The sequence below is a fragment of the Ogataea philodendri genome (assembly GCF_020536065.1).
Source record: "Ogataea philodendri strain CBS6075 chromosome Unknown scaffold7, whole genome shotgun sequence".
Classification (NCBI taxonomy): domain Eukaryota; kingdom Fungi; phylum Ascomycota; class Pichiomycetes; order Pichiales; family Pichiaceae; genus Ogataea; species Ogataea philodendri.
Genome location: NW_025763914.1, coordinates 412,361 through 425,773, shown reverse-complemented (window position 1 = coordinate 425,773; position 13,413 = coordinate 412,361). Strand labels below are relative to the sequence as shown.

At 51.5% G+C, this 13,413-nt stretch overlaps 12 protein-coding genes across 12 annotated transcripts; 5 read left to right on the top strand and 7 right to left on the bottom strand.

The window, feature by feature from the left end:
- Positions 1 to 45: 45 nt before the first annotated feature.
- Positions 46 to 957, bottom strand: OGAPHI_003127 (uncharacterized protein; the record flags this gene model as incomplete). Its single annotated transcript, XM_046204072.1, has 1 exon — positions 46 to 957. One exon carries the CDS (start codon positions 955 to 957, stop codon positions 46 to 48), a length of 912 nt encoding a protein of 303 aa, XP_046062290.1.
- Positions 612 to 2,703, top strand: OGAPHI_003126 (uncharacterized protein; the record flags this gene model as incomplete). The annotated part of the gene is made up of 3 exons (XM_046204071.1): positions 612 to 666; positions 1,135 to 2,362; positions 2,472 to 2,703. 3 exons carry the CDS (start codon positions 612 to 614, stop codon positions 2,701 to 2,703), a joined length of 1,515 nt encoding a protein of 504 aa, XP_046062289.1.
- On the bottom strand, positions 1,044 to 3,287 carry OGAPHI_003125 (uncharacterized protein; the record flags this gene model as incomplete). Its single annotated transcript, XM_046204070.1, has 2 exons — positions 1,044 to 2,025; positions 2,536 to 3,287. The coding sequence occupies 2 exons, from the start codon at positions 3,285 to 3,287 to the stop codon at positions 1,044 to 1,046; spliced, it is 1,734 nt and encodes a 577-aa protein (XP_046062288.1).
- OGAPHI_003124 (uncharacterized protein) lies at positions 2,815 to 3,303 on the top strand (the record flags this gene model as incomplete). Its single annotated transcript, XM_046204069.1, has 1 exon — positions 2,815 to 3,303. The coding sequence occupies one exon, from the start codon at positions 2,815 to 2,817 to the stop codon at positions 3,301 to 3,303; it is 489 nt and encodes a 162-aa protein (XP_046062287.1).
- A 336-nt stretch (positions 3,304 to 3,639) lies between these two features.
- Positions 3,640 to 4,242, bottom strand: OGAPHI_003123 (uncharacterized protein; the record flags this gene model as incomplete). Its single annotated transcript, XM_046204068.1, has 1 exon — positions 3,640 to 4,242. One exon carries the CDS (start codon positions 4,240 to 4,242, stop codon positions 3,640 to 3,642), a length of 603 nt encoding a protein of 200 aa, XP_046062286.1.
- A 76-nt stretch (positions 4,243 to 4,318) lies between these two features.
- Positions 4,319 to 6,223, bottom strand: OGAPHI_003121 (uncharacterized protein; the record flags this gene model as incomplete). The annotated part of the gene is made up of 1 exon (XM_046204066.1): positions 4,319 to 6,223. One exon carries the CDS (start codon positions 6,221 to 6,223, stop codon positions 4,319 to 4,321), a length of 1,905 nt encoding a protein of 634 aa, XP_046062284.1.
- OGAPHI_003122 (uncharacterized protein) lies at positions 4,538 to 5,090 on the top strand (the record flags this gene model as incomplete). Its single annotated transcript, XM_046204067.1, has 2 exons — positions 4,538 to 4,623; positions 4,691 to 5,090. The coding sequence occupies 2 exons, from the start codon at positions 4,538 to 4,540 to the stop codon at positions 5,088 to 5,090; spliced, it is 486 nt and encodes a 161-aa protein (XP_046062285.1).
- Positions 6,224 to 6,363: 140 nt separating the features above from the next.
- On the bottom strand, positions 6,364 to 8,841 carry OGAPHI_003119 (uncharacterized protein; the record flags this gene model as incomplete). Its single annotated transcript, XM_046204064.1, has 3 exons — positions 6,364 to 6,756; positions 7,284 to 8,475; positions 8,783 to 8,841. The coding sequence occupies 3 exons, from the start codon at positions 8,839 to 8,841 to the stop codon at positions 6,364 to 6,366; spliced, it is 1,644 nt and encodes a 547-aa protein (XP_046062282.1).
- On the top strand, positions 6,998 to 8,495 carry OGAPHI_003120 (uncharacterized protein; the record flags this gene model as incomplete). Its single annotated transcript, XM_046204065.1, has 2 exons — positions 6,998 to 7,045; positions 7,134 to 8,495. The coding sequence occupies 2 exons, from the start codon at positions 6,998 to 7,000 to the stop codon at positions 8,493 to 8,495; spliced, it is 1,410 nt and encodes a 469-aa protein (XP_046062283.1).
- Positions 8,657 to 13,408, top strand: OGAPHI_003116 (uncharacterized protein; the record flags this gene model as incomplete). The annotated part of the gene is made up of 1 exon (XM_046204060.1): positions 8,657 to 13,408. The coding sequence occupies one exon, from the start codon at positions 8,657 to 8,659 to the stop codon at positions 13,406 to 13,408; it is 4,752 nt and encodes a 1,583-aa protein (XP_046062279.1).
- OGAPHI_003118 (uncharacterized protein) lies at positions 9,595 to 10,143 on the bottom strand (the record flags this gene model as incomplete). The annotated part of the gene is made up of 1 exon (XM_046204063.1): positions 9,595 to 10,143. The coding sequence occupies one exon, from the start codon at positions 10,141 to 10,143 to the stop codon at positions 9,595 to 9,597; it is 549 nt and encodes a 182-aa protein (XP_046062281.1).
- On the bottom strand, positions 10,273 to 10,716 carry OGAPHI_003117 (uncharacterized protein; the record flags this gene model as incomplete). The annotated part of the gene is made up of 2 exons (XM_046204061.1): positions 10,273 to 10,515; positions 10,579 to 10,716. 2 exons carry the CDS (start codon positions 10,714 to 10,716, stop codon positions 10,273 to 10,275), a joined length of 381 nt encoding a protein of 126 aa, XP_046062280.1.
- Positions 13,409 to 13,413: the final 5 nt, after the last annotated feature.

The following is a 13,413-nucleotide window of genomic DNA, read 5'->3' as shown; positions in this document are numbered from 1 at the left end:
TATAGAAAACAAGTAAAAAAAAATATTAGGGGGCTCTTTTTTTATCTACTGCCACTGTTTGCCGGTGAGGGCCTCGTAAGCCTCCTTGTACTTGGCTGCGGTCTTGGCGGCAATCTCGGGCGTGGTGGAAACGCCGTCCTTGCCGTTGAGTCCGTTGGCGGTTAGCCAGTCACGCAGGAACTGCTTGTCGTAAGACTCCTGCGATTGGCCCACCTTGTACTTGGTGGCGTCCCAGAACCGCGACGAGTCCGGAGTCAACACCTCATCCACCAGCACAAGCTCGTTCTTCTCGTTTAGGCCAAACTCGAACTTGGTGTCGGCGAGAACAATGCCCCGCGAAAGAGCATAGTCCCGGGCCTTCGAGTACAGCTTGACGGCCTTGTCGGCAACCTGTGCGCACAGTTCCGCGCCAACAAGCTGTGCAGCTTGTTCCGGCGAGATGTTCTCGTCGTGCTCGCCCTGGTCGGCCTTGGTTGACGGCGTGAAGATCGGCTGTTCGAAAGCCTCGCTCTCTTGCAGCCCAGCCTTGGTCTTGAGTCCGTGCACCGTGCCCGACTTCTTGTACTCCTTCCAGGCACTGCCGGTGATGTATCCACGCACAATCGCCTCCAATGGCACCAGTTTGTGCTTCTTCACCAGCAACGACCGCTCCTGCAGCTGGGACTTGTACTTTGGCTCAGACAGACGAGCAGGCAGCCGAGCAAAGATCTCGCTGTCCTCTGAGGCCACCAAATGGTTCGGAATGATATCGGAAAGCAGATCAAACCAGAAAACAGACAGCCTCGTGAGAATCTTGCCCTTTTCCTCGATCCCGTTCTCCATGATCACGTCGTACGCAGAGATTCTGTCTGTGGCAACGAAAAGCAACGTCTCGGCGTCCACCTCGTAGATGTCCCGCACCTTGCCGCGCGCTATCAGCGGCAAAATCCCGTCTAGATCGGTCTGAGTGACACTCATTGCGGAAAACTAATTAACACAATTAATTATACTAAATATTTCTGACTCTGAGCAAAAAACGACCCTCGTAAAAAAAACTCTCTTGTCTAAACAAGCACTCTTCTTCTTTGCCAATGCTTAACCCCGTCACCGTCCAGAAGGACTTCTTTGGGTTTCCCGGCGCGCTCGTGCTCACAGTCACGTTGCCGCTTGTGGTGCTGTTTCTGTACCTCTGCTGCAACGACGCGTACGTTGTTACTGGTGTTGATATCCAGCTCCAAACAGTGCACATGTTGATCCGCAACAATTTGACCTGGCAAACGTTCTTCAACAAGCAGGTGTGGCTCGCATACGTCGTCTGGTTCTTTGGACTCGCCGTCCTCGACCTCGTGGTGCCCGGGTTCTCCAAAAGAGGCACCCAGCTGAGAGACGGTACTTATTTGACCTATCTGATCAATGGCAGGGAATTGAGTCTGCTGCTCTGTTCTGTGCTCGGAGCAAGGGCCTGGTACACGCGTGGCCGCATCCCGGAGCTGCAGTTCGTGTACGACAACTTTCTCGCGTTGTTCCTTGTGTCGTGGCAGTTCTCGCTGCTTGTGAGCACATTCGTCTACATCTGCTCGTTCCTGCCCCTCAGAAGACCGAACGGCGCCGGCTCGTACGAGCGCATTCTTGCCGAGGGTGGCAACTCGAAGAACCCGCTGTTCGACTGGTTCATCGGCCGCGAGCTGAACCCTAGAATTGGTTCTTGGGACATCAAGCTCTTTTGCGAGCTCAGACCAGGAATGCTGCTGTGGCTGCTGATCGACCTCTCCTGCGTACAGAAACAGTACCTGGAAATGGGCTCTGTGTGCAACGCGCTGCTGATTGTCGTGGCATTGCAGACGTTCTACATCTTTGACGGCGTGCTCAACGAGGAAGGTGTAATTTCCATGATGGACATCACCACAGACGGGTTCGGGTTTATGCTGGCATTCGGCGACCTGTCGTGGGTGCCCTTCACCTACTGTCTGCAGGCAAGATACCTGTCGATCAAGCCAGTGCAATTGAGCCCCTACGCGGCCGCAGGGATCGTGCTGCTGATGGCCGCTGGCTACTACATTTTCCACTCCTCAAACCACCAAAAAAGCATGTTCAGACAAGGTCTGCTTCCAAACATGAAGAGCATCCAAACAGACCGTGGTACGAAGCTGCTGGCCGAGGGCTGGTGGGGGCTGTCGCAGCACATCAACTACCTGGGCGACATCCTCATCGCATTGAGCTGGTGTCTTCCAACAGCATTTGGCACGCCGTTGACGTACTTCTACGTGATCTACTTCGCGGTTCTGCTGTTGCACAGACAACAGCGAGACGAACACAAGTGCCGTACCAAGTACGGCAAGTACTGGGAGCAGTACGAGAAGCTTGTTCCTTACAAAATCATCCCGTATGTGTACTGAATAGACCTATTGCACTTTTTTGCCAAAGTTGACGGGCTTGTCGAACGCGTTGTAGCTGACCTGCAACGAATTGAGCCACTTGAGCGACGTCGACAGCACAAAGAACAAGAACAGCGACACAATCGTGCTCATGACAAGACCCGGGCTGAAGAAGCTGTACTTCTCGAACAGCGATCCGTCTGGCGCCACGAACGGTGTGCTTGTGCTATACGAGGAGCCCTGGCTGGCCTGTTCTGCGGCCTCCTCTAAGATGGTGGCGGTTTCGTCCTGGATCATCTCGTTGATCTCCTCGAACGCCTGGTCCAGCTGCTCTTGCAGCGACTCGTAGTCCTCCTCGTCGACGATCTGGTCGCGCTTTGTATGTGTGAGTTTCTTGACGTAGTTCTTGGCGCTCTTGACGAGCGAGTCTGCACTCTCGAACGCAGGCACTCCTTGTATTATGACGTTGGAAACACCCAGAACAGCAGCCGTTTCCTCCACGGATTTCAGGTCCTCGGCGTCAATGGCCATCTGGACCACGCCGGGACGACTGAGCTGGTCCACCCAGTCGTTGTTGAGCGAGTCCACCTTGTATGTAGAGCATTGGGGCGAAATGGCAAGTGAAACGTCCTTGATCGATTGGTACACCACGTGTGGCGCAACAGAAACGGCCTCGCCCAGGCCAGACCCCACGCTGCGCTTCAAGTCGCCAGAACTGAGCCCGTTCACCTGCACATACAACACCGTCTCGTCCGGCTTGTTGACACAAAGGTGCTCGGTCAGCTGTGTAACATCCGCAAGTTTCTCAGACGAAACAAGATACTCGAATGGAGAAAACAGCGTCTTGAAGTCCAACGACGACACAACAAGGGGAGCTGTGTTTTCAAAAGCGTTAACGACTCCTAAAAGCCCAAATAACAACACTCTATTCATCACCTCTTGTTACTAAGTATTTTTGTCTACGTATGTGCTGCTTTAGACGGTAGGGTAAAAAAAAAAGTTGCCATGTCTACGGTGGTTCTTGGTAAGTCAATTTAATGGTGGTACTAACGGGAAGAAAACGTGGCTAACGAGACAACACAGGACCAGCTGCGGCGGCTGGCCGAGTCGTTTGGCGTGGTGAACTCTGTCGTGCTCGGACCGCACAGATCAGCAAGACTCGTGTTCAGCCACCAAACCGACGCTCGCACATGCGCTACAAACCTCCACGGCCTCCTGCTCAACGGCAACTATCTCATAGCCAGCTAGCACGCGCTCGATATAGGCGAAAATCTATTAGTGTACATCATGCAAAGGAAACCGACTTCTTCTTGTCCGTCTTCAAGACCTCCTTCTTGACCAGCTTCGAGTTCTTGCGTCTGATCGACCGCGCACTCGACGCCTTGAGCTTGATCTCCTCCTTCTTGTTGTCCAGCTTGGACTGTTTCTCATGCTCCTTTCTTTCCATCTCCTGGCGTCTCAGATCTCTGATCTCCTCGAGTCTTCTGGCCTTCTCCAGCTTCGACTCGTTCTCCAGGTCTCTCTCGTCGTTGATCTGGCGAATTAACCGGTTCATCGTGATCGAATCGTCGTCAGCAACAAACTTCTTGCCCTTCTTCCCGCGCTTCTTCAGCACTCCCGGCTGGATCGCCTTGTTCAAAACAGGAAGGTCCAGATCCTTTTCGTCATAGACCTTCTCTTTCTTCTTTCCGTAAAGCTTGGCCACCCGCAGCTCCTTCTTAAGCTGGCCTTTCTTCACCTTTCTCTTATCGCTCTTTGGCGTCAGGTTTGGCTGTGACGCCAGCATGTTGCGCGCAAGCCCGTCCTGTCTCACCTCCGGCTCCAGCTCACGCTTCTGGTTCTGCCCGCTCCGCCGCTTGGCGGTCTTCGTCTGCTTCTTTGGCACCATTCCTATAGAAGTATGAGACTGATTTTTTCCTAATTTTTTTTCCTCTCCTTGAAAATTTGTAGCACAGCCGTGTTCGTCACTCTCCGTCTGCCACCAAACTGCAGTCCACCGAAACGCCGCCCGTGAAGTTCCTGTTCACGTTCTCATAATAGTTGGCAATCTCCGACACCAGCGCACGCACGCTCGCCACGCGCGCCGCCGCCAGTTCCTGCTCTGTCGGCGTTTCTCCGGACTCCTTGTGATCGTTGTTGTCCAGCGTATCCATCATGGTGAACTGGAGCACCTCTGGGATCAGATGGTCGTGATCCCGACTGCTAGCCACGTCCAGCTGCTTGATCTCCTCCGCTTCCTGGTTCTGGTTGTCCACAGTGACCCGTTCAAGTAGCGACAGCTTCGAGACCGCTTTCGACGGCAGCGTAGACCGCATGTACTTCAGATAATCGTCCAGCTCCTTCAACAACTCGTCGCACGACTCGTACGACTTGCGGATCGGAATCAGCGGCTCCAGAACCTCTTTGGAAATCATAGTTGTTGCGTTCATCTCTGGCCGTAACGACGGCGAGCTTGGAGCAGCCTCGGCCTGGAACCGCAGAGACAGAATCTCCTGTAGTCGTTCCTGCGAGTCTACGCCAAAATCGTCCATTGGGATGCTCAGCTTGTCCTTCTGGTACAACTGGAGCCGCTCCAGCACGTCCTCGGACGTTAGACCAGGGTCCAAGATCTGGCCGTCTATGCGCTCCACGGTCTTGTCCACCATGTCCAGCTTGAAGTCAGTGATGCGGCCCTCGCTGTACAGTCTAAGAAGCAACATCTCGACGTCGTCTGGGCCAACTTCAAGTTTATCCTGAAGCTTTTTAAAACTGACTCTTTTAAACAATTGCAAGTACTGCAACACAAACCGTTCCTGCAACAGCTGTGTCACATACGGGAAAAATGGCGCCAACACGCTGAACTCCTTCAGATCCTTGAGCGTCTCGTCCTTCTTGATCAACCAGTTGTACTTGCTGATATCTGTTTCCTGAACGTATCTGTACATCTCCATAAGCTTAACCACCTCTGGTCTATCGTCGAACCCTTGGAAATCGCTCGACTGGAACGGGTCGATCTCGCTCTCGCTGAGCAGGTTGCTCACAATGTACTTCATCAGCACGTCCACGCGGCGATCGTCTCCGCAGTCGTTGAACGCACGGAAACTCTCCTGGAAACACAGGTTGGCAGTTTGGAACTCCTGGTCGGCCATCGCCACAAGACCGCAGCATTCCTTGATAGTACCCACAATCTTGGACTGCGGGATCCCGGACCCGGAGTCGTCGGCCAGCTTGGTGAGTCTGCGCAGCTCGGGCGTTTCCACAAACTCCTTGGCGATGATCATCTCAGACGCGAGGATATCCAGCAAAAAAGCACTGCGAACCGACTCCGACGAGCCCAGAACAACCTTCTCGAGTTTTTGTAGTATCTCGCGTGCCTCAGTGTATTTTTTCTCGTTCAACAAGAGTCCAGCTCTGCCCAGATCGACTCGAATTACCAGTCGTTCATTGCCCGAGTTTCGGGTCCCCAAATACTCTGAAAACTTGTTGTAGATCTGCTCCTGGAACTTTGGGTCGAATCCCAAGTTCTGGCGGTCGAGCCGGTGCAACATCTTGGAAAACGACGACTCCGCGTACGATGTTCCCACCTGGGGCAATTGCTGGAGAAACAGATCAATGTACCCGGAAATCTTGGAGAAATCGCCCATCTCAATGCTCACCTTGATTGCCTGCTTGATCGATTTGAAAGTGTACTCGTTGCTATCGTTCTGGCGGATATTGTCCTCGAACACCTCCAGAGCCTCCTTCAGTTTCTCGTCCTGACGAAGCTCCTTGCCCCAAAAATAGCGGCTTTCCACGTCCGTATTGGTCTCCTCGACGCTCTCGTTAGCGTCTTCCTCGAACGAGAGCTCTTCTTCCTCGTCGTCGTACATATCATCGTCCCAGTCCGACATGTTGAATAAATAATTAAATTACGAGATTTTGGTACATGATTAGCAGTTGGGGCAGATGGGCCCTGAAATTCTTATTTTAGCGTGATATGTCCGTTCCAGCCGGCTTGGATCACTGCATATGGCTCGTGTCGCAAACACCGTTACTGTGCTGCTGCGTGGTTCTGTGTCGTGTCGTCGTCATCGCGCAAGTTTAGCGTTCGTGTCAGTTCCTCCAGCTCGGCCTGCTCCAGCGCAAGCATTTGCTCCAATTCGTACTCAAGCGCTCGCTCCGCAGAAACAGTGCGCGCCAGCCCGTCCGGCCGGTCCTCCTGCGTGTTCTCCTCCTCGTCCGCGTCGTAGTCTCGCTCCGACTCGTGCTGCTCCAGAAACCGGTCGAGATCGTTCATCGCCAGCCGCTCGGCCTGCTGCGCCTGTCGCTCCAACAGCCGCATCGCACGCCGCTCCTCTTGTTTCAACACAAAGTCTGCCATGGGTCCTCGTCGCGAACTCGCGCACTGCTCGCGTCGCTGTGTGCGCAGCTGCGCAGCCACATCCTGTTTCGTGTGATCCGGGTGCTCCATCGGCCGAAACAGCCGGCTCACACGATCGTTCTGCCGTCGCACAATCACCTCCATCCCGCTCTTTCGCGCGCTGCTCTCGTGTTGTCTCATCAGTTGGTCTTTTTTTATCAGTCAAGGACATTTTTCTAGCCCTTGCACAGCCCGACAACGTCTCCCTGCCCATCAAAAAAAAATTGACTTCGATTTATGAATCATTTAAATTAATTTATTTCACATGTTGAGACAGCTCAGACAATTTCCACGCGTCTGCTCCCAGGTGCGGGTAAGTACCACTTAATCACCATGCGCTAACATTGCAGTACTACGCTCTGTCCTCCGAGGCAAAGAACCTCATCTCCAACAACCTCGAGGAGGTGGACAAGGAGATGTTCGACATTCTGCAACAGGAAAAAAGTAGACAAAAGAACTCGATCACCTTGATTCCTTCCGAGAACTTCACCTCCCGCGCCGTTATGGACATCCTCGGCTCGGAGATGCAAAACAAGTACTCTGAGGGATACCCAGGCGAGAGATACTACGGTGGTAACCAGTTCATCGACATGGCCGAGAGCTTGTGTCAACAAAGAGCGCTCAAGGCGTTTGGTTTGGACCCTGCCCAATGGGGAGTCAACGTCCAGCCTTTGTCTGGTGCCCCAGCCAACCTTTACACCTACTCCGCCATCCTGGAGGTTGGTGACAGACTGATGGGTCTGGACTTGCCTCATGGAGGCCATTTGTCTCACGGTTACCAAACCCCAACCACCAAGATTTCGTACATCTCCAAGTACTTCCAGACCATGCCATATAGACTGGACGAGAAGACCGGTTTGATCGACTACGACACTCTGGAAAAGACCGCCGTGCTGTTCAGACCAAAGGTCATTGTGGCTGGTGCCTCTGCCTACGCCAGAACCGTGGATTACGCCAGAATGAAGCAGATCGCCGACAAGGTCGGAGCCTACTTGATGTCTGATATGGCCCACATCTCCGGGCTGGTTGCTGCTGGTGTCACCGACTCTCCATTCCCATATTCGGACATTGTCACCACCACCACCCACAAGTCTCTTAGAGGCCCAAGAGGTGCCATGATCTTCTTCAGAAAGGGTATCAGAAAGGTCACCAAGAAGGGTAAGGAGATCCCATACGAGTTGGAGAAGAAGATCAACTTCTCTGTGTTCCCTGCCCACCAAGGTGGTCCTCACAACCACACCATCTCTGCTCTCTCTGTTGCTCTTAAACAGGCAACCACCCCAGAATACAAGCAATACCAGTCTGATGTGGTATCCAATGCAGCCTCTTTTGCTGACTCGCTCAAGCAGAAGGGACTCGACCTTGTTTCTGGCGGAACCGACACCCACTTGATCCTCATTGACCTGCGTTCCAAGGGCATCGACGGTGCCAGAGTTGAGGCTGTTTTGGAGAGAGCCAACATCGCTGCCAACAAGAACACCGTTCCGGGTGACGTTTCTGCTTTGTTCCCATCTGGATTGAGAATCGGTACTCCTGCCATGACTACCAGAGGTTTCCTCAAGCCAGAGTTCGCCAAGGTTGCAGACTACATTGACCAAGCCATCAAGATTGCCATTGATCTCAAAGCCCAGGAGTCCGGAGCCACTCCAAAGGAGAAGCTTGCCGACTTCAAGCGTCTGGCCAGCGAGTCCGAGGCAGTCAAGAAGTTGGGTACCGAGGTCGTCGACTTTGTGTCCCAATACCCTGTTCCAGGTGAACACTAATCAGCCAGCATTGGATGTGCTGCGCCACACACTCGGTTTTTTTTCAGAATAAAAGTACAGGTGTGGCTGTGTATTTACATTAAATCAAAGCTCAAAAATTATTCCCATAAACATAAATAGGGACCGTTTTTCCCATTGCTGCCATCTCGTTAGACCATTCCATGTCGTCCGGTCCGGAAGATCTCGGCGAGGTCCTTTCGGCATATCTGGCGTCTAATCTCATGGCCAGAGACTTGCCCCACTCCCCCACAAAACAGCGGGCCGCCCTACAAATACGCGAACCCAACCTCCCGCCTTCTTTGTGCGATCCCATCAACAAAGCATTGGCGTTCATAAACACAACCATCGCAGAGACTCGTCAGAACGGCTATGTGCGGCTCGACAAGTCCACCGTCAAGACGATCGCCCTATGTCTCCAAACAATAGCCAGTCTGGACGAGTGTTTACATATCCGCCGAACCATCGAGATCTGCAAGCTCTACTTGGACCACAAGATGGTTGTTGAGGCATATAGCCAACTTACCGAGTTTTACAGCTCAAAACGTGGGCTTGACTCGGTTCATCTTGATGAAATGCTCAAAGGTGTGAAATCAGAGACACTGTCTCCTTCTATGAACGCAGAATTGATCTTGATAGCCTTGGAACTCAGTCTCATGGTCCGAATACAAAATAGGGAACAATCACCGTCGTTCAAAACTATCATCGAGTATACCCCGTTCGAATTCGTATCAAGTCTTGATAGACACCAAAAGAAAAAGCTGCAGTCAATTCTGTCCGAGCTCTGCACGCTGGAACACGGCATCTGGTCTCTCTTGCTCCGATATCACTCCCTGTTGTTCACCGACCAATTGGACCTGGAGTTTGCGCTAAACACCATCGCCGAGTACCAGATGCTTTCAGACGAAAACGTCTACGCTGCCACGGCCCAGTCTTTCTACAACGTTTGTGTGCGATGGAAGCTGAACCAAAAGAGCTTTGGGCCGTTGAATTTCCTGGTTGAAAAGTATCGCGAATCGCAGCCAAAGACTGATACGCTAGATTGGGCTAGTCTCGTGCCCAAGTCTGTTGTCCCCGTTTCCAACTTTGAAGACTACATTACCTATTTATTGACAACTACAAAAATCGTGGAAGGAAACACGCCTGAGGCCTTGCTCAAAGCTCTTAAGTTGTCCAGCACGCCATTGAACAACGATCCCATGTTTGCTGCCGAATCGTGTCGACTCCTGAAACGGCTCGACCTGGAATCGCCTGCTGACCAGTCTGTGGTGCTGGACATTCTGCAATTCTGCAAGAAAACGTATCCCTGTCTCAACTTCTTCGACATGGTCACTATCAAAATCAAAGACATGGATCCTATCAAGCAGTTCAGTTTTGGATACCAAGCGTTAAACACTATGGCTGATAGCTTGAAGAACCAATGCCAGCCAAAACGTCTGCGCAACTTCTCAAACTTGTTGTTCCACTTTGGAGGAAAGCTGTTGACCAAAGATGTCGACTCTTCAGTTGTCTGCTGGAAGAAAGCTCTCGATATTGAGGACTCGGTTGCCGAAGAAAGCAGCGACCAATTTGACCAGCTGAAAATCAAATGCGAGCGCATGGTCAACATGCTAATCGAAAGCAAGAACCATGAACGATCCTTCGAGTTCATTCTGCAAGCTTTCCAGTCGTTTGAACAGCTTTATGGTGCCGTCGATGTGAACGAGTACCAGCAGAAGATAGCTGATACGTTTGGAGTCATGTTCAAGCTCATTGTCAAGATGATATCCCGGCTGGACTGTCAGTTTTCGATCAAATACTTTGGTGTCCAAGATAAAACCAAAGCTTTTTGCGCGATCGAACTGATTAAGCTGCTCACATCCGTCAAGCCTTCGAAAAGAGACCAGATATCGAAATTCATCGTGGAAACCAAGAACGAGTTGCAAGACAACGGTTTGTTCCTGTACTTTTTATCTTCGATCTCGTTCATCATTGAGTTTGGTTTGGCGCTCAAGTCCATCCAGGCCTTGCGATTCGAGTCCAACTCGGTCATGAGCGAGTATCACGACATCATTGTGGCTCACATATACCTGTTGCAATGCTGCACGCAGATGGAAGAGAGTTTCCTGATGAAATCGCTTGCGGCAGTGTTATCTTGGGCCAAAGTGGAAAGACCAAAGATTTCCAAGTACGAGTTTGAAGTTCTGCTGATGGTGTCCAGAGTGCTCCAGTTTTCCGGGCTCATGGACTACGCCAGCTACGTTCTGGACCTATCGCTTCAAACGTGTCAATTCGGCGAACTCGAGGCAGAGGTGCGGCTGGAGCTTGCGTCGCTGAACCTGGCACTGGGTCTTCCTCAAGAGGCTTTGGATGGTCTTCCAAAAACACAGCCTGACGAAATCATGTCTGTCGTTCAGCTGACGACACTGAGAGCACAATGCTATGCCACCATGAAGGACCATCGAAGCCAGCAGGAATGCACGCGTCTGCTGGAGTATTTCAAAGACAGCCGGCTTCAGGTTGGCAAACAAGCGTCCAAGCTCAACGTGAGCAAACTGCTCATGCTTGCTGCCAACGTCTCGGTTGTTGTCTCTTTGCACCATTCTCAATCCAACAAGATCGAGGCGGTGCTCAACCTCAAACAGTCGGTGCGAGTGCTACAGTCGGTGATGAAGAACTTCCTAGTCACCGACGGAACCTCGATGGAAATCGACTTGTGTCACAAGATGGTTCTGAAACTGCAGTTTGTTTCCGAGCTTGTGCGGTCCTACGGTTTGCTCGCAGATATGATGCTCGAGATCGGACTTTGCAAGGACTTTGAATACTATACAACGGAACTGGAGAAAGTCCTGACCCATCAGTCGTCAATGGTGTTGAAGACCGGCTATCTTTTCAAACTGGCAAAGTACCAGCTCTTTCAGGGCAACGCCGTCGCTGCCAAAAATTTATTGGACAAGGGTTTGCTGGCGTATCAACAGATGCAGTTTGAAAGCTTATGGGTTGGGTTTGAACAGCTGTGTGCCAAGGAACTGTACTGCCAGATGACAGGCTATCCTGAGCTCTTTTCCGCGCGCGACAAAGTGGACTCGTTTTTCCGACTGTTGGCCCAGGACGAGTACGACGGCGGTAACTTTTACCAGCAAGTTGTTCTCGATCGTCACCTGGCACGTCCGTTGGCGGGAAGCCAGGAAAAACTCGAGTTCCAGAGAATGAGCTATTTGCTTAAAGGAAAGGAAAAGACAACCTCCACACGGTCTCGCCTGACAGACACCAAGCTCAAGATATATGAACTCATTGATCACGAACTCGAGAGCATTTTCTCAGGCGACTCGGTAGTTGTTCTGCAAAAAGGACCACTCAACAAGAACTATGAGACCTGTTTGGTTGAATGTATGAGTTGCGATCAAGAACCAAGACTCGTTAGAGAAGAACTCGTCCGGAGTGTCTACTCTGTTTTGTTTTCGAGCGGGGTGGCTGACTCGCAAATGTTAACCAAATCTCTCGCAGCCTACGAAACCGTTCGACATGAAGTCTTTGATCTTGACAAGCAGCTGAGCTGTTCTGTCGAGAGCACGAAAAACCTGGTTCCAAGCAGTTGCAAACCGTGTCTGGTTTCTGATCACCAGTACCTACCACTATCACTGCCGTCTTCATGGCTGGCTGTCTGTTTGGATATCGATCTCTATACGGGATGTTTGGTTTTGACCCGCCACGCACCAAACAAGAGCCCAGAGCTCTTGAAGCTGCCTTTGGAGAGACATTTATCTGGCCGCTATGCGTCCTTCAAGTCCGCAATCGAAGAACTGGAAGCTATCATCCATGAAAGCGATCTAACCACCAAGCCGGAGGTCACCTCGCGTGTCAAGACCAGAGACGACCGTGCAGAGTGGTGGTCAAGACGTAAGCGACTCGATTCCAGATTGAAGAACCTGTTGCAAGAGATCGACAGCCACTGGTTTGGGGGGTTCAAAGGAGTGTTTGGTAATAAGCTGTTTGCCAGCCAGGACGTTGAGCAGTTCCAACAATCATTGGAGTACGTTCTTGGCAAACACACAGGAAGAGAATTGAAGCTCTCGGAGTTTGAAACAGACATGTTCTTGCAATTGGACCTGGCCTCAGACGCTAAACGTACCGACATTGAGGATCTGTTGCAACATTTGCAGATATCCGATGATGTTTCTCACGACGTGCTGATGTTTGAAATTGAATGCGAGTTACGTAAAGTGAAGCCTGTTGCTCAAAGAGATCACTTGGTCCTGATTGTCTCGTCGGAATGTATCAAGATGCCATGGGAATCGATCCCGTTCTTGGCTAGCCGGTCTGTTTCACGGATGCCATCTGTGGAAATGCTGGAGAAGTTGCTCCAAAACTCAGGAAACAAGCTTGCGACCGGAATTTCTGCTTCCAACGGTTACTATGTGATCAATCCTGGCGGAGACCTGAAACGAACCGAGGCAAACTTCAAAGAATTGTTCACCCATCGCGACGGATGGACAGGAGTCATTGGCATGCGACCATCGGAAGAACAACTGGTGAGCGGACTTGAAGGCAAAATGTATATATATGCGGGGCACGGCGGGGGAGAACAGATTATCAGGTCGAAGACGATTAAAAACATGGACAGACTGCCTCCTGCGCTGCTTCTGGGGTGTTCTTCCGGGAAACTGAAAACAAACGGGGTGTTCAAGCCGTATGGAACGGTTTATAACTACCTAACCGGAGGCTGTCCGATGGTGGTTGCAAATCTATGGGATGTGACAGATAAAGACATTGACAAGTTCACTCTGCGGATGTTTGACAAATGGGGCTTCACGGGAACCGGAAGCACAGACATTGGACACAGCATTGCGGAGAGCAGAAACGTTTGTGTTTTGCCGTACTTGAACGGGGCCGCTCCTGTTCTTTATGGTCTTCCATTTAAATTGTGTAATGAGTGATGATG